The sequence below is a fragment of the Brassica oleracea genome, chromosome C4 (assembly GCF_000695525.1).
Source record: "Brassica oleracea var. oleracea cultivar TO1000 chromosome C4, BOL, whole genome shotgun sequence".
Classification (NCBI taxonomy): domain Eukaryota; kingdom Viridiplantae; phylum Streptophyta; class Magnoliopsida; order Brassicales; family Brassicaceae; genus Brassica; species Brassica oleracea.
In genome coordinates this window covers 34327766-34350687 of record NC_027751.1, presented here as the reverse complement: position 1 = coordinate 34350687, position 22922 = coordinate 34327766, and the positions used below count along the sequence as shown (strand labels likewise).

General features: G+C 36.0%; 3 protein-coding genes, 1 long non-coding RNA gene and 1 other non-coding gene across 7 annotated transcripts; 3 read left to right on the top strand and 2 right to left on the bottom strand.

Annotated features, from left to right (window-relative positions):
* The first annotated feature begins 377 nt into the window (after nucleotides 1-377).
* Nucleotides 378-1187, top strand: LOC106338718. Its single transcript, XM_013777628.1, has one exon. The coding sequence runs from the start codon at nucleotides 378-380 to the stop codon at nucleotides 1185-1187; it is 810 nt and encodes a 269-aa protein (XP_013633082.1).
* A 7425-nt stretch (nucleotides 1188-8612) lies between these two features.
* TRNAW-CCA lies at nucleotides 8613-8686 on the bottom strand. Its single transcript has one exon. It is a non-coding gene; the product is annotated as a tRNA-Trp (tRNA).
* Nucleotides 8687-11046: 2360 nt separating this feature from the next.
* LOC106341716 lies at nucleotides 11047-14030 on the top strand. Its single transcript, XR_001269743.1, has 2 exons — nucleotides 11047-11151; nucleotides 11600-14030. It is a non-coding gene; the product is annotated as an uncharacterized LOC106341716 (long non-coding RNA).
* Nucleotides 14031-14165: 135 nt separating this feature from the next.
* On the top strand, nucleotides 14166-15390 carry LOC106338717 (photosystem II CP47 reaction center protein-like). Its single transcript, XM_013777627.1, has 4 exons — nucleotides 14166-14689; nucleotides 14723-14803; nucleotides 14951-15139; nucleotides 15260-15390. Exons 1-4 carry the CDS (start codon nucleotides 14515-14517, stop codon nucleotides 15388-15390), a joined length of 576 nt encoding a protein of 191 aa, XP_013633081.1. The 5' UTR covers nucleotides 14166-14514.
* Nucleotides 15391-16168: 778 nt separating this feature from the next.
* Nucleotides 16169-20486, bottom strand: LOC106336942 (serine carboxypeptidase-like 20). 3 transcript variants are annotated; one of them, XM_013775930.1, is made up of 12 exons: nucleotides 20009-20485; nucleotides 19590-19812; nucleotides 19372-19494; nucleotides 18874-18976; nucleotides 18748-18785; nucleotides 18556-18657; nucleotides 18395-18475; nucleotides 17426-17662; nucleotides 17267-17332; nucleotides 17070-17191; nucleotides 16879-16992; nucleotides 16169-16802 (listed from the first exon to the last, which is right to left on the bottom strand). In XM_013775930.1, the coding sequence occupies exons 1-12, from the start codon at nucleotides 20146-20148 to the stop codon at nucleotides 16643-16645; spliced, it is 1509 nt and encodes a 502-aa protein (XP_013631384.1). In that variant the 5' UTR covers nucleotides 20149-20485; the 3' UTR covers nucleotides 16169-16642. The 3 variants fall into 3 exon arrangements, with proteins under 3 accessions (XP_013631384.1, XP_013631383.1, XP_013631385.1); XM_013775929.1 differs by having other exon boundaries at nucleotides 16414-16665; nucleotides 16757-16802; nucleotides 17070-17332; nucleotides 20009-20486; XM_013775931.1 differs by having other exon boundaries at nucleotides 16414-16665; nucleotides 20009-20484.
* Between the last annotated feature and the right edge of the window lie 2436 nt (nucleotides 20487-22922).

Genomic DNA, 22922 nt, shown 5'->3' with positions numbered 1-22922 from the left:
ATCCTCCCACCATAGCTCGCGTTAAAAAGGACAACATCGATCGACAGCAACATGGGAACATCGATCGACAACAACAGAAGAGCAGCGATCGACAACCGCCAATACCATACCGAGTACGTTTACCAGATCTTGATACACACCGCTTGGAGGCCTCTTGAAATCCATCTCAGACATCAGTTTGCTTTAAGACAACAAAGAAGATAAGTCAGCAATCTGCAGAAGCACCAGAGCAAAAACAAAACCTAGCTGAAACCTCTTTCGTTGAGAGTGTCGATCGACGACATCTACCAGGTATCGATCGACGACATCTACCTGGTATCGATCGAAGACTTCTACCAGGTATCGACCGACACCAAACAGACGGATATGAACCTGCCATGGAAAAGCAGGCAACAAAAGAAGAAATTCCAGTTGAGAAGAGAGTGAAATCTAGGAAACCCTATATCCCCAAACACCTCAAGCGAGAATTTAACAAAGAGGAACTTGAAGGATATCACAAGAGGGTGAAGAGGGTTCCTAAGGATATGTCTTTCGAGGATGCATATCATAAGTATAGACATGGTAATTTCTTCAAAGAGAGCAGAGTGACTGATAAGGATTTTGAGATCCTATTTAACAAGGTCATACGTAAACCCAAGAGGACACTGAAGAAGGAACAAGATCCTGGAAAGTTTTTGATTCCATGCTCTATACATAGCCACCATTTACCAAACTCTCTATGTGATACTGGATCTGCAGTCAGCATCATGGCCATAGACACTGCTGAGCTATTAGGACTAAAGATGGAACCTTCTAAAGATAGTTTCACTTTCGTGGATAGCTCCCGAGTAAACTCAGCAAGCATGATCAAGAATGTTAAGGTGGAGATAGTAGAATGCATTATCCCTGTGGACTTTCATGCTATGGATATCAAATCAGTCAAGACATCTCTACTTCTTTTTGGAAGAGCCTTCATGGCTACAGTGGGGGCAGTTTGTGATCTTAAGAGAAATAAGATGTGTCTGACTAATGTTAATGAAATTGTCTTCTATGATCCCATGGAAAAGAAGAAAAGTGAGGAGCTTATTTCATGCATAGAGATGTTTGAAGATCCAGGACCTACAGCTGATTCAAATCACGAGCCTGCAATACCAGAATCAGCGTCGGTCGACATTGGCATTGCAGCATCGGTCGACTTCCAGTCCTAAGAATCGATCGACAATCAAATTTCAGCATCGGACGACTCTCAGTCTTCAGAATCGATGGACACGGAGCCTTCAGCATCGGTCGACACCCTCCGACTTTCAGAAAAGCCCGAGACTGAAAAGTCTAAGTCTGGGGGAAGGTCCAAGAATAGAAAGAAGAAAAAGAAAAGGAATGTAGATGCAGATTTCTTGCCACTAGTCCCTTTACAATGTCAAGAGGGAAGTCTTGAGTATAAAGTGCGCTGCAGAGGAAGTTCTGAACCTTTTACCAAGGTTAGAGTGCTATGTGATCCAGAGCTGAGAGAAAAAGGAGAAGTTTCTGCAAGAGCTTTTCTCAATTGCATCAACAAAATGAGGAAGAGAGACACTGAGACTTGTTCTGGAGCAAGTACACATCCTCATCCGGACTAAATCACATCTCCAAAGTCAAGCTAAATGACTATAACAAAGCGCTGAGTGGGAGGCAACCCACTTTTAGGCAATTTCTTTCAGTTTAGTTTAGATTGTTACTGGTTAAAGTTTTTATTTATTGCAGGTTAAAAAAAAACCCGAAGAAGACGAGTTTGCAAAGGATCGACGATGGCTGTGCAACATCGATCGACAGAGCATCACTAGAATCGATCGATCGCCACTTAACTGTGTCGATCGACAGAGCTTCAAGAGTATTGATCGCCACTTAACTGTGTTGGTCAACACTCACATCAAAGTCATGTATACCGTTTTTCTTTGTTAAATATTGTCCTTATGATTTATTTCCCCACCAATCTTAGACTGTATAACACTAGAGATAGTGTTTTTAAGTCCAGGGGAGGTTCAACTAATATTGTGTTTTAGTTAGATAAAAAAAAAACTGATCAGAGTAGACGATTCCTTAGCACATCGACCGGTGAGACCAGTTCGATATTGATCGACAGCACTTCAGATCCAACGATCGATTGTTACTTCATTGTGTCGATCGACACTGACATCAGCGAGCATGTTATCGTTTTTACTTGTTAAATTGTGTACTTATGTTTATGTTATTACTATAACTCCGACTGAATTTACACTGGGGACAGTGTAGTTTAAGTCTGGGGGGGGATGTTTACTGATATTAGTGTGTTTATGAGTCTTATAAAAATGTTTTCAAAAGAGTTTTATTGAGTTAAGAAGGGGATAATGAACTTATTAGATTTTTGCTTGTTATCTAACCGCTATTTAGCACCATTTTAGACTTACTGATTGCAGATAGTACTAAAGATACTAAAATGGATCAACCTGTCATCTATTCACATAGTACTAAAGATACTAAAGTGGATCAACCTATCAACTATGTTACACTTGCTGAGATTGTTTGATGGAACCAAACCTGACCTCCAACACTAAACTTGACACAACTGCTTGTTTTGGGGCTTGGTATACATGGGATCGGATTCTTCAAACAAGTTTGGAAGGTAAAACCTTGTGTAGATTTATCACTTTTTCTCTCTCTATTTCGACCCTAGATTTATAGGTAGAGATATTTATTTTCAGAAAAAAAAACGAAAAAGAAACAAAAAGAAAAAGAAACAAAAATAATAAAATATATATATATATATATATATATATATATATAGGTGTTAGTTAGGTGCTACAACCATTAAGGCTTGCTTCATAAGGATTCCAACAAAAATAATTCGAACCGGACTTGGTGGCGGCAATCATCAATGTTCGATTCATATGAATTCTTGGATATATGTCAAAAAGAAGTGAACATGACTTGGTGGCAACCACCATTAAGGCTTGATTCATGGAAGTCTGTCCAATCTTTGTCAATGTTCCTGCAATGGAAGCAGACTTTGACTAAAGAGATAAATTAGTAGAGAGAAAAGATAGGAACTAACTTTTACCTGCAGATCTAGATACTTGTTTGAAAATCCTTGCATCTTGTGATCTATACTCCCAAGGTAAAGCCTGCACTTTTATTTATGCTAAGAAATGAGGTTGTAAGAGGGGAATGTCAAACATGATTTGCTAAGTTTTTGGCTAGGTGAATTTGGTTGCTAAGATAGGATATGGTATAATGTACTTTTGTGATTTGGACTTCTTAGATGTGGATTGCAATATTGCAGATGTGATATTGATAGAAACTAACTTTTACCTGCAGATCCAGATACTTGTTTGAAAATCCTTGCATCCTGTGATTGATACTCCCAAGGTAAAGCCTGCACTTTTATTTATGCTAAGAAATGAGGTTGGTAGAGAGGAATGTCAGACAGGATTTGCTAAGTTGTTGGCTTGGTGAATTTGGTTGCTAAGCTAGGATATAGTATAATGTGCTTTTGTGATTATGACTTCTTAGATGTGGATTGCAATATTGCAGAGGTGATGATTCTAAGTTTTAAATCATGTGAGTCCCTACTGTTTTCAAACCTCTTTTAGAGAGACTACCCGTATGTTTAGCTTGAGGACAAACAAAAGGATAAGTCTGGGGGAGTTGATAGACCATGGATTTTACCCACTTTTAGCCAAGGTCTATAAGTGTTTTAATATATATTTACTACTATATAGAGTATATTTATAGTATTTACAGGTTCAGGGACGATTTGGAGGAATGTGGTGATTTTGGTGTCTTTTGGAGCCTTTTGAGTGCAGAGCTGCACATACATGTCAGATGTCTAACTCTGGATGGAGACCTTCCTACCGTTAGATTGAGCCCATATTTTGACACAAGATAGAGATTTGAGTTAGCTTTCCAATGCCACCAGTTTGAGGTCAATCAACATAATGTAGCAGAAGTTATGCCCGTTTTACTGAAGATTGGTCAGTCTGCCTTACAAGAGGAAGCTGTCGAGGAGATGAAAGACCGTCGATCGATAACACAGCATTGGTGTCGATCGACAGTGATGCCAGAACATGGGCCAAGCATATTTCAAGACCGTTTGAATCCCAGAAGTCACACCAAGTTACCAAAATACCCTTGGACGACCAGAAACCCTATTTATGTATTTCTAAGCCATTGCTGACGGCGACACACATTCTATTATCCTATTCTATTGTTTTCTCTTAGGTTTGGAGAGAAGATCAATTCTCCTTCAGAGATTGATTGGAACTCTACTGGTTTTATCATTGATTTCTTATCTATTATATTATTCAGACTATGATTTGTGTTATTGCTTGCATGTCTGAGTAATTCATCTTGTTAGGTTTAGGGATTTCATGAGCTTAATGTCAAACTGATAATCAATTAGGATTGCTAGGTTATCTATAGATCTCTACACCAGGGTGATTTGTAATACTAGGATCTGGAATAGTTAAAATAGCACGATAGTGTGACTAATTGTTTGAACCTAGAATCATAGGATAGTTGAGAGGCACGAAAGTGCAATCAATTAACGGAACCCGAACTCTGTTGGATTAGATACCTAGGCTCATACGAGAGTTGGTCTAGGAATCTAGTTGAACTTAATCGATTAGGTCGTTAATGCTTGTCTGAGGAAGTATCGATCGACGCTCAGGCCATAGCATCGATCGACACTCACTCCAAGTCAATAAGCGACATCTGAGACTGGACTTAGACATCTGATTAGCAATTACATGCGAGAGCTAGATTGCTTACTTATTAAAATCGAGTTCTAAAATTGAATCTATAAACCATTAGCATCCTTGAATTGTAGTTTTGCATCTCTTGATTGATAAATCCCTAGGTCTAGCTATTTCTCCTAATTGTTTACAACACCAATCGAACAACTACTTTGTTCACCTTCATTTCATTCATTTACTGCTTTATAAACTGTTTGCCTAGCTTAATCTTGATTTCTATACTCTATTGTGTGCCCTAGATCTCTGTGGATTTGATCCCTAAGTACTACAATTGAACCTCTTATTTGAGAGAGTAAAATCAGTCCTTAGGGTAATTTGAGTGATATCATTAGTCCTCCTGAGTTCACCTCAGAGCAATTCACAAAAGTGAAAGAATATCTATAAGGCTCAATCCTCAATCCAAATGTTCTGCCATAGCTCTTGGTACAATGCTCACTGAAAATCTTGTATCACATAGTGTATTCTAGTAGATATGTCTTGCAACAGTGCATGGAACAAGAAATTTTCCAAGATCGTCTTTTCTTGTTAGCTTCACATCTCTCTTTTGCAGTGCTCTGATTTTGTAGAACAATTTCTTGATGTCCTCCTCTAATTCTCTGCTTTCTCTGAGAAACATGTAGAGGCGGTATGCGTAGTAGACATCATTAAACGGTTTATCTATGGGTATCTTCAAGACCCTTTTGGTAAATCCATCTAACTCTTTCTCAGTTGCTGCTCTCCTTAGATGCTTAGGAATCTTATTTCTCCTTCTCCTTCCAATATGAACTTGTCCATCAGCAGACTCGTGAAAAGACTACTGGCTCGGGTGCATCATACTCTGGAGAGCATCGACCATAGTTGGGTTGTTGGTTCCAATCAACAGTCGGCCTTGTCTAAGATGAGTATCGATCGGCATAAAGACGGTGTTGATCGATGCTTGGCAATCATGGTCGAGATACTGGGATTGCAGTGTAGTAAAGATAATCATCTAAGTAGGATCGAACGATGCTTGGAGTTTTTCGAGATCTTACAGACTCTGCTGGCTGTGTTGATTGTTGCTCTGACGGGGGTGGAAATCGATGCTCATCATCTGGTGTGATCATTGCTCAGCAGGTGGTGTCGAGTGACACCAATGCGAACTTCCTATCGACATGGAGCTTTCGACTTTGAAGTCTTTCTCTTGCAGTTTGTTATTTTCACCTCTTCCCAAAAATCATCATCAATCAGGGCATTCACGTGGTGCCTCTGACCAATTTCACTTCTTTCCTTAGCTTGTGCTTCCTGCTTCCTTACAGCCTCAGTGTTATGTATGACCTGAGTTTCCAACTTCTACACCTGGGTGTTGAGAGTATCAAACTTCCCAATTCAAGTTGTTGTACACAGACATCATATATCTTTCCATTGAAGTTGACAACCATCTTCTCTTGCCCTTCAAGAACTTGATCAATCATTGATTCTAGTCTGCTTTCCTGAGTTGGTGGAGGGATGTTCTAATATGAAGATGCTCCATAGTTCCTTGTGAAGTTGTTGTTGCTGGTGAAGGGGTTCTGGTGTTGTGAATTCTGACTGTAATTGTTTATCTGGCATGAACCACCAAAGTTTCTGTTTTTGCTCTGATTCCCATACTTCTGATTCTGAAAACCAACACCACTCACAAAGTTCACATCCTCTTCTTCTTCTCCCTTGTGGCCATCTAAAGCTACAGATTCCACCTCTGCGAAACTGACTTGCTCATGAGAAGTTTGTGGACACCATCCATCTTAGCTTTAACTTCATCCAGTTGTTGCATGTAGATGCTAGAAACTGATTTCCTCCTCCCATGATCAGTATTCTTGGTACTGATGCTAGATGCCAAGTTTTCTATGAGTCTGGTTGCTTCCTTTGGGTTTCTGGTGTTGAGTTCCCTTCACTAGCTGTATCTAGAGCCATCAGGTAGACCAAATTGATGCCTCTGAAGAAAGTACTAAGCAGCTGTACTTGGTTAAATCCATCATGTGGGCAGTCGCGCTGGTTAGACTTGAATCTAACCCAATTGTCTCTGAAAGACTCTGTAGACTTTTGAGCTAATGTAGATTTTATTCCTCAAGTCTTCAGCTCGCGCATCATCAAAGAAGTTACGCAGGAATGCAATTTTGATGTCAGTCCAGGACGTAAGAGATCCTGGCTCCAGCTGCTTAAGCCAATATTAAGCGTCTCTAGCAAGTGAGTACTTGAAGAGCTTACAAAGCAGATAGTCCTCAGGGACTCCATTGGATTTAGTAGCAGATACTAGATCGTCGAATCGCTCCAAATGATCCATTGGGTGCTCATGTGGGAGGCCATGAAATGGTGCTTGTCCCACAAGAGTGAAGTAAGCAGGCTTGAGCTCGAAATCGTGCATCTGGAAAGCATGGGGACGAATTGCAGACCTGTTGGTGTAGAATTGATATGGAAATTTGAATAAAGTAGAAGGGGGCGTATTCTAGGTTCTAAGGTCACTTAAAAAAAAGAATCAAAAAACTTTTTTAAAAAAATTTACATGTTTATTCAAAAAAAAGTTCTATGTTTTAACTGAAGTTATATAATAGAGTTATTTTTTTTATGTATTATTTTTTCTTATTAATTTCTTAAAGAGTTTTTCAATGAATCAGTTACGTGAATTCTGAATCCTGAGATGGTGCAGATGCCAAAGACGATGAATTTAGTTTTTTTCTTTTTCTCTATTTTTGTTCATACCACCGATAATGCTTGATAACTCACAAATTTTCAATTTAATTTTTTGATTCTTGGAACTAGTATTTGTATCTATCTTTACTTTAAAAAATTTTTTTATTGAAACTTCGGGAAGTACTTTAGAAACATATGTATAAAAAAACATATTTTATTGAGTCCCTTCATGCCTACTATAACTAGTTATTTCGGTTTTCTACTAGCAGCTTTAACTATAACCTCAGTTCTATTTATTGGTCTAAGCAAAATACGACTTATTTGAAATTAATTGAATGAATCTTTTTTGATCAAAAAAGATTTATATGGTATTTCATATGTTCGATAGTTCCTTACCGTGTTAATTACCCAATTTTGGTCATTGAGATTCGTCGGCAATACAGATTAAGAGCTAGGAATAGATAGTACCTCTCTTTTCTCCCTTTCAAAAATGAAAACAAAAGAAAATTGAAATGATTGAAGTTTCTTTATTTGGAATCGTCTTAGGTCTAATTCCTATTACTTTGGCTGGGTTATTCGTAACTGCTTATTTACAATACAGACGTGGTGATCAGTTGGACTTTTGATTAATAAACATCTCTTTTTTTTTTACTGACCTCCTTCTTGCATTCATATGCGGGAGGTCAAATTTAGATTGCTGCTCAATTACTCCCTTCATGCCTACTATAAGTAGTTATTTCGGTTTTCTACTAGCAGCCTTAACTATAACTTCAGCTCTATTTATTGGTCTAAGCAAAATACGACTTATTTGAAATTAATTGAATGAATCTTTTTTGATCAAAAAAGATTTATATGGTATTTCATATGTTCGATAGTTCCTTACCGTGTTAATTACCCAATTTTGGTCATTGAGATTCGTCGGCAATACAGATTAAGAGCTAGGAATAGATAGTACCTCTCTTTTCTCCCTTTCAAAAATGAAAACAAAAGAAAATTGAAATGATTGAAGTTTCTTTATTTGGAATCGTCTTAGGTCTAATTCCTATTACTTTGGCTGGATTATTCGTAACTGCTTATTTACAATACAGACGTGGTGATCAGTTGGACTTTTGATTAATTAACACCTCTTTTTTTTTACTGACCTCCTTCTTGCTTTCATATGCGGGAGGTCGAATTCAGATTGCTGCTCAATTATTTGTGAACAGTGGAATTTTGACACAATCTAATAAACAAGAGTGACATCACGCTCTGTAGGATTTGAACCTACGACATTGGGTTTTGGAGACCCACGTTCTACCGAACTGAACTAAGAGCGCTTTTCTTGTTTTTTCTAAAAAAAAACGAAAAGGCTAGAAAGAGGACATTCTTTAACTCGAAACAATTTTGTACGTATATACTATATACTATATCATAGTATATCATAAATTTCAGAGTTATATGTATGTCCAATTTTATTTAAAAAAAAAAAGATAAATCTAAAATAGATTCCTCGTTACTGCTTAGAAGAGCAGTAATAGGTAGGGATGACATGATTTGAACCCGTGACATTTTGTACCCAAAACAAACATCGGGATAGGGGTAAAAGAAAAAGAGATTTTCGTCGTTTATGGATCACTCGAATAAATGCCGTAATTCACGAAACGGAGGTATTCTATAGTTATAACCGATTCATACACAATCTGTACAAGAAGCAATTACTTCTTAATCGAAAAATACTTGCACAAATAGCTCTATTAAATAGGAGTTGTCTTTATACGATTTCAAATGAGATAAAAAAATGAGGGGATTGGAAGAAATCCACTAAAATATTTGAAATAGAGTTCTTAAGTAGAATAAGCTCGGGGAGGGTAGAGTAGAAATTAGTATTATAAAAAAGTCGTCAAAACAAAACGAGGGTATATAGTCGCTAAAAAAAGACTTATTCTTTTTCTTTTCGACGATTCTTTTCTTTTTTTTTTTTTATGACAGAAACAGACGTAACAATCAAATTTTGATTCTTGATTGGATTTGTCGAACAAAATTTTAACCTCTTTTTTAATTCCTTCAGATTAGTTATTCAATTGAAGAATAAGTCTATTTTTTTCTGGTTCTAAGGCTAGTAGTTCTAGGGGTCGACTCACTTCTTTCAAATTGTTTCTGATTATTAAGAAAAGGTAACAAAGATAAAATACGAGCTTGTTTTATAGCAATAGTAATTAATCGTTGTTGTTTTAAAGTTACTCTATTCACCCGTCTAGATAATATTTTTCCTTGTTCACTAATAAATCGACTAATTAAACTCATGTTTCTATAATCAATTCGATCCCCCGATTGGATCGGGGGATCGAATTGATTATAGAAACATGAGTTTAATTAGTCGATTTATTAGTGAACAAGGAAAAATATTATCTAGACGGGTGAATAGAGTAACTTTAAAACAACAACGATTAATTACTATTGCTATAAAACAAGCTCGTATTTTATCTTTGTTACCTTTTCTTAATAATCAGAAACAATTTGAAAGAAGTGAGTCGACCCCTAGAACTACTAGCCTTAGAACCAGAAAAAAATAGACTTATTCTTCAATTGAATAACTAATCTGAAGGAATTAAAAAAGAGGTTAAAATTTTGTTCGACAAATCCAATCAAGAATCAAAATTTGATTGTTACGTCTGTTTCTGTCATAAAAAAAAAAAAGAAAAGAATCGTCGAAAAGAAAAAGAATAAGTCTTTTTTTAGCGACTATATACCCTCGTTTTGTTTTGACGACTTTTTTATAATACTAATTTCTACTCTACCCTCCCCGAGCTTATTCTACTTAAGAACTCTATTTCAAATATTTTAGTGGATTTCTTCCAATCCCCTCATTTTTTTATCTCATTTGAAATCGTATAAAGACAACTCCTATTTAATAGAGCTATTTGTGCAAGTATTTTTCGATTAAGAAGTAATTGCTTCTTGTACAGATTGTGTATGAATCGGTTATAACTATAGAATACCTCCGTTTCGTGAATTACGGCATTTATTCGAGTGATCCATAAACGACGAAAATCTCTTTTTCTTTTACCCCTATCCCGACGAGCCAAAACTAAAGCTCTTATTCTCTGTTGAGTCATAGTTTGTGTAAGTCGGGAATGAGCCTCTTGAAAGCTTGATGCAAATAAACGAAGTTTTGTTCTACGCCTCCGAGCTATATATCCGCGTTTAATTCTAGTCATTGAATAAATCAAACTTTGATGAATAACTAATTCTTTTTTTAGTTTTAGTTATTCTTTTCCCCTTTACTAGTCATTAATAACCAAACGAATTATTCCAATGTATAAAAAAAAATTCCAATGGCTTTTGCTACTCTAACCTTCCCCACCACTATTTTTGTCTAGGTATTTTCCTTTGCTTTGAAATGATAAATTTTCTTGGTACTTGATATAAAAAAAAAAATAACTACAAAAAGTAGCAAATAGAAATGGATAAATAATGGGTTCAATGGTTACTTCTAAAACGGTGAGGTCCTCTCTATACACCGGAGCTCCTTCTTTTAATTAATAAATACTATTGGTAACTTGTACAATTCACATTCTTTGGCTCTACCCCATTAATATTCCAGTAATAGATCTTTCACAATGAGATCCACTTTATACAGTAACGGTATTTTATTTTAAAATTGATTTGATCATTTACCCTGTTTGTCCGTGGATAAATTGCCTTGGTACTTGATATAAAAAAAATAGAATAACTACAAAAAGTAGTAAATAGAAATGGATAAATAGTGGGTTCCTTCGTTTCTATGGTTACTTCTAAAACGGTGAGGTCCTCTCTATACACCGGAGCTCCTTCTTTTAATTAATAAATACTATTGGTAACTTGTACAATTCACATTCTTTGGCTCTACCCCGTTAATATTCCAGTAATAGATCTTTCACAATGAGATCCACTTTATACAGTAACGGTATTTTATTTTAAAATTGATTTGGTCATTTACCCTGTTAGTCCGTTTTTTCTTTCAAGAGTGGAATCTTTTTAATAAAAAATGGGATTTCCCCCGCTTAATTGATAACCATTTGTTATCATTGGGTGTTTTCTAAAAAATGGAGTTGATTGGATTTGCACCAATGTAAACCATAAGTTTCAGACACAATAGAAGATATGAATGATCTATCTTTTTGAAATAATGAATCGAGTTCCTCCATTCTATTTTATTAACAGGTACTGATCCTTGATATTTCAAAAAGAATTTCCTTTTTGTGTTTCAGTCTATGATCTAAACGAGTCGCACATACACCCGAGTACATGTTCCTCGTCGCTGAGGGCATTCCCGAAGCGCTGGGGATTTTGTGAAATTTTGGATTGGATGTCTTGTATTTCTAATAAGTTGTTTAATGGTTGGCATACGGAATCATATAAATAATGGGCTGGTTTAGATGGGTTCTAACCGGCTAATTCTGAATTACTTCTCTTCAAGATTCTCTTCAATATAAAAAAAATATATTGAAGAGAATATGAAACTAAACCTTTAATCTAAAAAGATATAAAATTAGCAGTGGTAGATTTGCATGAAATCGCTCCTATTTTTATTGAACCGCTACAAGATCAACAATGCCATGAGCTTGGGCTTCTGTTGCTGACATAAAAACATCCCTTTCCATGTCTTCGGATACAACCCATATAGGTTTGCCCGTTCTTTGTACATAAACCCTTGTGATGGTTTCGCGAAGTTTTAGTAGTTCTTCCGCTTCCAAGATAACTTCTCCCGTTTGTGCCTCATAAAACGAACTAGCGGGTTGATGGATCATTACCCTGATGATATAATAGAAAAGCTTTTTCTATTTCGCAGAATGAGGCGAGATAACCAAAAAAACAGAGAAATTTGAATAACCGTACAGGCTTTTTTTGTGCGTTGCATACGGCTCTAGAATGGAATTTACGTTTTTGACCTTTCCTTTCGGCGAAAGAAAACAAAATATAGGTTCTATTATACGCGGATCCATAAATGATCCAATTACCATCCTTCTTTTTTGTTTTGTAGGAGTTAAAAAAATACTATGATGGTTCCGTTGCTTTATATATCATTTTTTTTGATCCGTCTATGATTCAGCAATCCCAAAGTGTCTTTTTTTTGTTTTTGTAAATAAGCTTCCGGTGTGAAAACAAAGTTTGTGACGCTGGGATGTGCCCGAATAGGGAAGATATCATTTTAAATACCCCTTTCTTATCCCATACTACTCTTTCAATATATAATCTAATTTTTTTAATCTAAAAAATTTCATATCGAATTCGAAGTGCCATGCTATTATTACTTAACTAATTCATATTTCCGAGGGCGAAGGCATAGTATTTTTTCTCTAAAATAAAAAAACTCATTGGCGCCAAGCGTGAGGGAATGCTATACGTTTGGTAATTTCTCCTCCGACTAGGATAAAGGATGCTATTGAAGCGGCCAATCCCATGCATATTGTCTGTACATCGGGTCGCACAAATTGCATAGTATCATAAATAGCCATTCCAGATATTACCCATCCACCAGGAGAGTTTATAAACAAATAAAGATCTTTGGTATCCTTTTCTATACTGAGATATATCATAAGACTAATAAGTTGATTCGAGATTTCGGTATCAACCTCTTGGCCTAAAAAAAACAATCTTTCTCGATAAAGTCGGTTGATTAGGATAAAATTTTATTCCTTAGGAGCCGTACAGGCACCTTTTGATGCATACGGTTCAACAAAAATTGTTAAAAAATCAATGTGTCGATTCCAACCCCCTTTTTTTTTCAGAGAAGGCTTTTCTTTCTAACTTAATAAGGGAAGGGCTTGCTTCCCTTTTAAAAGTAAAAGAAAAAATAAATAAGTTTTGGCCCCTTTTATTTATTAGATATTATAATCCTAATAATAAAATAATAAAACGATTGATTAGGCCTGTCAGACTAACTTGATTCATTGATATTTTTTTTTCATCGAGATTCAGTTGAAATGGGGATGGTTTTTTCTTGTTCCTGAATGGGCTTCTTCCTTTTTTTATTCCGTTTTTTTAGGTTTATGCTCTACTCCGAGTAAAAGGAAAAATTTGCCCGATTTTGATTTGCACATATAGGACAAATGAACCAAATACCGCGTCTTTTTTTTTTTTTACTACTCCTTCTTTTTTTTTTCAATTCATTTCTTTCACATGTCTTCTGTCAAATAGTCAATAAATTTTTAATTATATTATTTTATTTGATCAACAGTTTTAGATCACCCTGTTTCAATTTTTTGTATTTTTTTTATTTTTTAATAGAATTTTTATCATAATTTTGATATCATATTCATATCATATTAAGTAGTAATTATAAAAATATTATATATTAATTATCAATTGGATTTTTGCTAAACGGAGCCTGGATACTTAATTTTATTAGTCCGATCACGTAAACCATAAAAAATTTTTGATAATCTAATATCAATCTAAATACTCCCTGCATTTAATTCTAATTTATTTTTTGCGCTTCGCGTTACAAATTTTTGATAATTCAATCAATCTTTTTGAGCGAAACAGAGGATATCTCGATCGAGGGAGAAAATGGGGAAATCCCATATAGCCCAATATATCTGACAAGTCGCACTATATGTCAACCCAAGATGTATCTCCTTCTCCAGGACTTCGAAAAGGTACTTTTGGAACGCCAATAGGCATGAAATGAAAAAAAAAGAGAATGAAGTTCTCTATTTCACTTTGATGTGGAAACGTAAGACTGGGGTTTCATTTTTTTTATCATATTATCCTTTTTTCCTACTTTATTAATATTAATCATATTTAAATTAATCATATTTAATACAGAAGTTGAATAAGCTAAAATAAAATATAAAATAAAAGTAAAGTAAGAGAGAATGAATAAAAATTAAAGGAAACTACTTTTTACGAACGGGCTTCTGAACGATGAACAACAATAGCTATCTTGGTTCATATAACATAGGATTCACCCCCATTGCGTATTGGTACTTATCGGATATAGAATAGATCCGCTTCCCTTTTTTCCTATGAATCGAATTGTTCCATTATTACTAACAGAATAGAACAAATATTAATCCTTTCTCCGAAATAATTACCTAAAAAGGGGGGGTCCGTAACATAGTTTTTTCCAATGCAATAAAGTTACATAGTGTCTATTTTTCATTGATAAAGGGGTATTTCCATGGGTTTGCCTTGGTATCGTGTTCATACTGTTGTATTGAATGATCCCGGTCGTTTGCTTTCGGTTCATATAATGCATACTGCTCTGGTTGCTGGTTGGGCCGGTTCCATGGCTCTATATGAATTAGCTGTTTTTGATCCCTCCGACCCTGTTCTTGATCCAATGTGGAGACAAGGTATGTTCGTTATACCTTTCATGACTCATTTAGGAATAAGCAATTCATGGGCAGGTTGGAATATTACAGGAGAGACTATAACGAATCCGGGTCTTTGGAGTTACGAAGGGGTAGCCGGAGCACATATAGTGTTTTCTGGCTTGTGCTTCTTGGCAGCTATTTGCCATTGGGTATATTGGGATCTAGAATTTTTTTGTTATGAACGTACAGGAAAACCTTCTTTGGATTTGCCCAAGATTTTTGGAATTCATTTATTTCTTTCAGGAGTGGCTTGCTTTGGTTTTGGCGCATTTCATGTAACAGGATTATATGGTCCTGGAATATGGGTATCCGACCCTTATGGACTAACCGGAAAGGTCCAACCCGTAAATCCGGCGTGGGGCGTGGAGGGTTTTGACCCTTTTGTTCCGGGAGGAATAGCCTCTCATCATATTGCAGCAGGGACGTTGGGTATATTAGCGGGCTTATTCCATCTTAGTGTTCGTCCACCTCAACGTCTATACAAAGGATTACGTATGGAAAATATTGAAACTGTCATTTCCAGTAGTATTGCTGCTGTCTTTTTTGCAGCTTTTATTGTTGCTGGAACTATGTGGCATGGTTCTGCAACTACTCCCATCGTTTATTTGGTCCTACTTGTTATCAATGGGATCAGGGATACTTTCAACAAGAAATATATCGAAGAGATAGTGTTGGACTAGCTGAAAATCAAAGTGTATCAGAAGCTTGGTTCGTGAAAAATTAGCTTTTTATGATTATATTGGTAATAATCCAGCAAAAGGGGGATTATTCCGAGCGGGTTCAATGGACAATGGGGATAGAATAGCTGTTGGATGGTTAGAACACCTCGTCTTTAGAAATAAAGAAGGGCGTGAACTTTTTGTACGCCGTATGCCTACTTCTTTTGAAACATTTTCGGTTGTTTTGGTAGACGGAGACAGAATTGTTAGAGCAGACGTCCCGTTTAGAAGGGCGGAATCTAAATATAGTGTCGAACAAGTAGGTGTAACTGTCGAGTTTTATGGTGGTGAACTCAATGGAGTGAGTTATAGTGATCCCGCACCTGTGAAAATATATGCTAGACGGGCTCAATTGGGTGAGATTTTTGAATTAAATCGTGCTACTTTGAAATCCGATAGTGTTTTTCGTAGCAGTGTAGTCAGCCAACGTTCTAGGTCGAGCAGCCTCAGCGTTTGCTACATTAGCTGCAGCGTTCTCAGCTTCCAAAGCAGCGGCTCGCATGCGCCTAATAACTTAGCTCAACAGAATTACTATCAGGTATGAGCCTACTCTCATAGTTGTCAACTCCTGAATCATGATCCTAGTTAGCTACTCTAGAATGCAAGCAATAAGTCCTAACTCTGTGAATGATGTCAATTTATCACCTTAGCAGTTCTAATATCAATAATTCCTCATAACTATATAAACCAAAAGTCTAAAAAGGTATTTACTTAGACATAATCAAACAAGACATTGAGATAAACTGAATGAATTTCATAATTGGATAGAGATAGAAAAACTCGAGTTCCAATACAATACTCTGAAAGAGTTCTTAGAGCTTCTCACCAAAACCTTAAGCTAAAAACCTATTCTGAGTTTCCGTGTGTGTGTGTTTTTGTGTAAACAATGGCACAACATATATATATTCTAGGCAAAAACTTATCAGGAGCATTCTTGTAAATATGTAGACTTTTTCTGAAAGGCAAAGAGCCCATCTGTTGAAGTAAGAAACGGCAAGCATTTTACTGGAAGAAGAGGTATGCATGGTGTTTTATCATGAAGAATGAAGAATCAACCATTCACAAGCTAAATGGCACATGCTCCTTTTTTTTATTTAAACGAGTCAATACACGATATGATGCTCTGTACTTATTTTTCAATAGAGATCTCTCTTAAATCTTGCTTCCTGCTAGAAATCGGCTATAGAAATCCAAAGCCTCCCGCGGTTTGTACTCAGGAACTGTATGTCCTGCACCCTGAAATTACCAACACAAAGATAATAACATCATACGAATATAGACTTGGCAACCATTTTTCCAATTTCAGTAGAGAATTGTGATTCAGTGCCTTTATGGTTAAAACTGTTAGATTGTTTGCATATCCTTCGGTATACCTGCACAAAAAATATGCAACAATTGTAGAAAACATTTTGGGCTCCAGAAAATATTACTACACAAAGAAAAGTTTACCCTGCGACTTGGTCATTTGATATCCATGCCCTCCATTCATCAATCACCTTGTATCCAAGAGAATGTGTCCAAGCTTCAGAGCCAGTAAATGGAACACACATATCGTGATCACCGCTTCAAATCAAAACTTGATTCATTATTTTCGAAACTACAGGCGTCAGAATCATTGTTATAAGTTTTGTTTGAAGTACCTGTAAATGAGAGCTCTATATCCACTTAGAGTGAGGTTTCTATGGAAGCTGATCATACTTCCTGCATCGTGATGGAACGATAGCTTACCAGTGCAGAGTACCCATCTTCCTATCTCGCTCTCCTGTAATATTTTCAAGCACATCAGTAATATTTTCTTAATATAATATAGCAATAAGATCAAAACAGAGTTTGAGACCTCTTTAGCATGAATAGCTTTCCTAATCGCTGGATCGTTTAGCCAAGCTGTTGCAACTCTATCATCCTGCAAATATAAAACGTAGACTGTTTCATCTTTTACTATGAAGTAGAGAGAGAGAGAGAGAGAGAGCCACTATTTTTTTTCTTGTTTACTTACGATGCAAGGAACAGAAACGTCAGCAAGGAGTTGAGACCAGCTAGGAACAATGCCTGGAAGAATAGGCGCACGAACAGGCCACGCCCGACCAAACATTCTTTTTCTTACAGCCAAAGGTTTTTCGATTTTGCCTAACTGCAGAAGAGTTGAAGGCAGCGATTTGATGTCAAATGCGGATAGGGATGTTCCATGGTAACATGGCTCAAGAATGTTGTATATGTTCAACCTGTCAATATCCTGAAAAAAAATGAAAACTTTGATCACACAATATTCTTAAGGTTAATTCTCTCAGATAGACATTTTTAAGTTTTTATCATAAAATTAGACCTCAAAAACTAAAATGACCAAAATAACATTTTTTATTTTAAAAATTTTAATTTTTTTTATTTTTTAAAATTTGAAATTCTATCCCCAAAATTTATTCCTCAGCTCTAAACCCTAAACCCTAAAGTCTAAACCCTAAACCCTAAACTTTAAACCCTAAACCCTAAACCCTAAACTCCACTCCTTAACTCTAAATCCTAATGTCTAGATTAATTAACCCTAGGTATATAAGTGTATATTTACCTTTTTTGATAAAAAAATTAAGTATGTTTTGGTCATTTTTATTTTTAAGATCTATATTTGTGACAAAAACTTTTTTAATTTTTGGTTTATATATTTTGATTGATTTAGAAATCCATATAGTATTTATAAATGTCTTTGTATTTTTAACAAAAAAATCCAAACAAATTCATTCAAATCCATTATAAAATCAAATTTATTAGTAAATCCGTACGATTGAATAACACTTGATTTGATATAGAATTTTTTTTTTTTTTTTTGACATCTAGAATTTATAAATCATTAAACCAATAACACATGATTTAAATACAGGTTTGAAAATCATAGAACCAATAACCCTAGATAGGGAATTTCTCTATTTTTTTAATGTCTTTAAATTAACATCTTGGAAAACATTATATTTACCATTGAAACTTTAGCCATCTGTTCCTCGCAATCAGGGCTAAAATTGTCGTAGAAATTTCCATTGCAAGCTTTTGTAACGTGCTGCGGGTTTTCTCCCTAGGTGTTAGATTTATTAACCAGAAAAAAGAGTGGAAGAACAAGTAAGAATCCATTGAGAAAACCTCAAAGAGCTGATCAGAGATCAGGCCCATCCCGTGTGCAAACGGGATAAGAGCGTTTCCGTCATACATGGAATCTGCAACTCCATTTCCAACCAAATATCCCTGTACCGTAAAAAGAACAGATCATCCAATCCTTGTATGAGACCAAACGAGAATTCATGAAACTGAATCCTAACTCGTTTTCTATGCTACCTTTAAATTAAGAGCCGGCTTTAACCCTTCTTTGTTCCCTGCAACATAACCAAACAAAATGGAGGAAAAAGATCAGGAAGATGTATGGTCGATTATATTTATACATGAAAGGAGAAGGTAAATTACCTTTGACAACTTCTGAAGCCAGAGTTGGGACGTAAACTCCGGCATAAGATTCTCCAGAGATGTAAAACGGATTTGACTGAAACTCGGGAAACATCTGGAACCACTGGTAAGTAACATTCGGAAGAAGCATTTAGTGATCTGAATAACACCCAAATACTTGGGGTGTGGGTTATTCAAAGAGATACATTTCTATCTTAACAATTTTAATTTCTGAAGAACTCTTTTGGTTATTTTTGTTACTGGAATTAGTATTTGAAAATCATTTTTTTCTTTTTCAAAATTTATTTGTTTTTTATTTTTTGAAATTCCATTAGTTGTTAAAGTTTTCATGGTAATTTCTGTGAAAAGCTTTAAAAACTTAAAAATATATAACTATTTTTCCAATAGAAGTACAGAACATTTAATTAAAAAGGAGCTCTTAAAAAATTATACTACGGTATATTTATGAGTTCATTGAATTAAGTTCAATCTTTGAATGTAAATATTTGTTTGATTTACCTTGAGAAGGAACGCGTGAGAGTCAACCGCGGTTTTCATATCACCGGTTATGTAGTCAGATTCGTTCTTTGAGTAAGAGAATCCCACACCAACAGGTGAATCAAGGTATATCATGTTAGACACCTGATAATGAAAACAATCGTACATGAAAACATTATTTACAACTAGGGAAAGGAAACAGTAGATATTGATACGATTTATAAACTTCGAAAATTTACCTTTGACCAACTATAAGGATTAAGATGCAGGAGTGGGAGACTATAATTTGTCTTTGCTGGTTCGAAATTGAAAGGACCATGCTCGTATACAAATCCATCCATGCTTGAGCAACCTGGACCACCATTGAGCCAGAGTACGACCGGATCTTTCGAAGGATTCATCTCTGATTCAACAAAGTAATACCACAGATTTTTCCCATGCTCCTTATCAATTGTGACGTACCTTTAACATCAAAACCAAAGAATAACATAGAACCTCAAAAATGCAAAAAGATAGAACGTTTTCTAAACTACAAAATTGATAATAAACGAGAACTCAGTTTTGGCCATTGTACACGTTTCAAATGACGTTACTCGAGTTTTCGGCCTATATAATATATACAGCTCGAAAGAAAGAAAACAGAGAACTCAATTTTTACCCGGAGTAGTGTTTTGAAGGAAAAGTGCCACTGAAGCCAGGAAGTTTGGTGATAAGAGCAGATTCAGGAGCTGATTCTGTTGTTATTAGAAACACTAAAAGTAGTGTCACAAAGGCAAGAACTTTCAGTAAGAATCTCATTCTGATCTACAACATAAACTCAGGACAAAGAGATTTCCGCTGTGTAATAATGAGAATTGTGGTATTTCTTTATATAGAACAAGAAGATAGAGAAAAAACTGGGAATATTCGGGTGAACAATAATTTAGCAAGAATTATTGGTGAATATCTATGGGAAAAGAGACAAAAGAGATGATGTGGAGAAAAACGATTATAAGAAGAATTTGTGGGGTGTTCAGAAAAAAAGAAAGAAGAATTTGTGGAAACATAGGATGGGATAAGTAAAACTTAAAGCAAAAAAAAAAACATAGGATGGGATAAGTACATATGTGATTCTGCAAGCTACAATTTCCTTAAAAGGCACGATTCTGATATTTGAGCATCTCTATAAAGATATGTATGTATACACATGTATGTATTTACTGATGCGAGCCTGCGTATTTGTTGAGTTGCGTAAGCAGATTGAGTGGAAGCAAAGAAGCCAGAGTTGACTTGGGGGGGACCGCCTACATAATAAATTAACAAGCGGTTACTTCAAGTGACGGCTGGCTTACGGAACAGTGACATGTGGCAAGAATGCAGGATTCTTCTTTTGACTACCGTTTAAAAAAAAAAGATTCCTAAAAAAACTTCAACAATGAATTAACTTCCAGGCTAAATGGGCTTCTCTCTCTTCTTCGTTCTCTTTCTAGGATCCTTCACGAAGAAGAAATCGAGATAAAGCTCCTTTGACTGTCGCCGGTTTCTTTTGGCGATTCTGCCTCTGGTATACTCGGTTAGTTCGACGAGTATAGCCGGCTTTTGCCTCCGGTGGTTTGCGGTCTCTTCGACGGAGCTGTCCGGCTTTTGACTCCGCGTCACGCTCTTCTCGATGGCGACGGCGGCTTTACTCCGGGGTTCTCCCGGTTTCGTTGATCAATGTTTTCCGTTCTTCTCTGCCCAATCACCTCTCTTTCCTCAGCCTCGATGTCATCGCTTCCTCTCCTCCTCGCGAGCCGGTTCATCTTCGAGCTTCGACCTATCATTAAAGGTGACAGTTTTTTCTAGCAGGAAGATCGACGGTGGTGGGATCGATTGTAGGCGATTGGTTCTTCTGGAAACATAGATCCGGTGTGCGACTTGAACAACCGTGAAGATGGTTTCTTAGTGAGCTGCTCTTCATCGGTAAGGCTCTACTTGACGGCGGAGTTCCGTCGAGTCTCCCCTCTTCGCCGGTGGAAGGCGGTCTGCTCTCTCCTTGACGTGTGTTTCAGGACGCCGGGCGTTCGTCCACGTGGTGGGACGCGATACCTTCCTCAACGGGTTTCTTACTTTTGGGCTTACGGCCCAAGAAGTTTGTTATATTTGGGCCTGTAGTTTGAGCCTTTGTTTGTTATGTTGGGCTTGGTCCAGTTTGGACCATGACCCGTTTAATAAAATTTCAGTGGAAAAAAAAAAGAATTAACTTCCAGGCTCCGATTATTAAATTCTGTAAAATAATAAAGAAGGGTAAAATAAAAGACAAACTTTGTAACCGTTTGTTGTTGAGTTTTATACTTTTAATTTCTAAGAAGTGGTATTTTATATTTATTATTTTCTGTAATTTTTTTCCTCACAACAAAAGTTTTTTTTTTGTCAACCACAAAAAAGTTATTTTATTAGTCAAAAAATGAGTTGGGTAGATAAATCAAAATATAATAACTAACAGTGCAGTTCTATCAAGCAGTTCTACCTAAAGAATTATTAATCGCATTCTATCTCCGACGTATGTATAGTATCGTGAAATCTTCTTCGCAGCTCTGTTATCTCTTTCAACTTTTTTGAAAAAATCGAGCATACATGAGGTCCTTTTAGTCTGATGGCACGTAAGTGATGTAACATGCTTCCCATTATCCAACCAAATATTTCTATATCTGAGTGCAAATCAGATTCCCTTCGTCTTTGATTTTATGTATCCATAAGTTAGGTTTATCGAGAAGTATATTTCCAACCCAGCCACTAAAGATCGATTTGGAGGTCCAAAAATCATCTATCAAACATATATTCTCTAATCATAATGCTTGAGATATTAATGTTGGTAGTGGTTGACTCAAACTAACTGCTGGTGAATTTTTCGTGAACCATGCCTAACAATACATTCTCCTTATGCATGCATATCTGATCGGCTCAAGTGAGTCAATCTCTCTGAACAATTTATCATTTTATCTTTCATGAGATACCAGATTATCCACGAATAATGATCTTTGTCCAGTTTTGAATCTTCAATATTGTTCTTCAGAAAACAATATAATCCATATTATACTGGAGACAAGGAATATATTCGAATTAGAAGACCTAGCTGTTAAGGCCCATGCTTGTAAACATGGTGACATTCAAAAACAACATGAGTTACAGACTCATCATGTTCCCTATATCTAGACAAATATTGTTATATTGCGTATGATGAGGAGTCAAATTCTTTATGATAGCCACATGTCATGTGACTTATTGTCATATAAAATGACATATATTTTGAAGAGCATTAATTTTCCAAGTGAAGGCTTGGAACTGCGTTATACTTGGCTCTGAATATACGACATCTTCTTCGACCTTACGATATGTATGTGATCTCATTATCCAAACTTAATAGTGCACCACTCTGATATGATCAAATTAACCTTCAAGAGAAACTCTCTCAAATAAGAGATCGGTTGCAGTACTTAAGGATCATATCCACAGAGACTCGATATCTCACACAATAGACTTTAGCTTCAGACTATGCTAGATCAAATAATATATAAGCAGTCAATAATAAAGCAGTAAATCAGGAGTTTGTT

Bases quoted from the DNA above. Each gene is read 5' to 3' on its own strand.
- LOC106338718 (XM_013777628.1), top strand. From the start codon at position 378: ATGGAAAAGCAGGCAACAAAAGAAGAAATTCCAGTTGAGAAGAGAGTG.
- LOC106338717 (XM_013777627.1), top strand. From the start codon at position 14,515: ATGGGTTTGCCTTGGTATCGTGTTCATACTGTTGTATTGAATGATCCC. The intron at 14,690-14,722 runs GTATGTTCGTTA...TGACTCATTTAG, and splicing joins TGATCCAATGTGGAGACAAG to GAATAAGCAATTCATGGGCA. The intron at 15,140-15,259 runs GTATATTAGCGG...TCTTTTTTGCAG, and splicing joins TATTGCAGCAGGGACGTTGG to CTTTTATTGTTGCTGGAACT.
- LOC106336942 (XM_013775929.1), bottom strand. From the start codon at position 20,148: ATGAGATTCTTACTGAAAGTTCTTGCCTTTGTGACACTACTTTTAGTG. The intron at 18,786-18,873 runs GTAATTTACCTT...GTTATGTTGCAG, and splicing joins GGCTTCAGAAGTTGTCAAAG to GGAACAAAGAAGGGTTAAAG. The intron at 16,803-16,878 runs GTAAACTTTTCT...TTTTTTGTGCAG, and splicing joins TCAAATGACCAAGTCGCAGG to GTATACCGAAGGATATGCAA.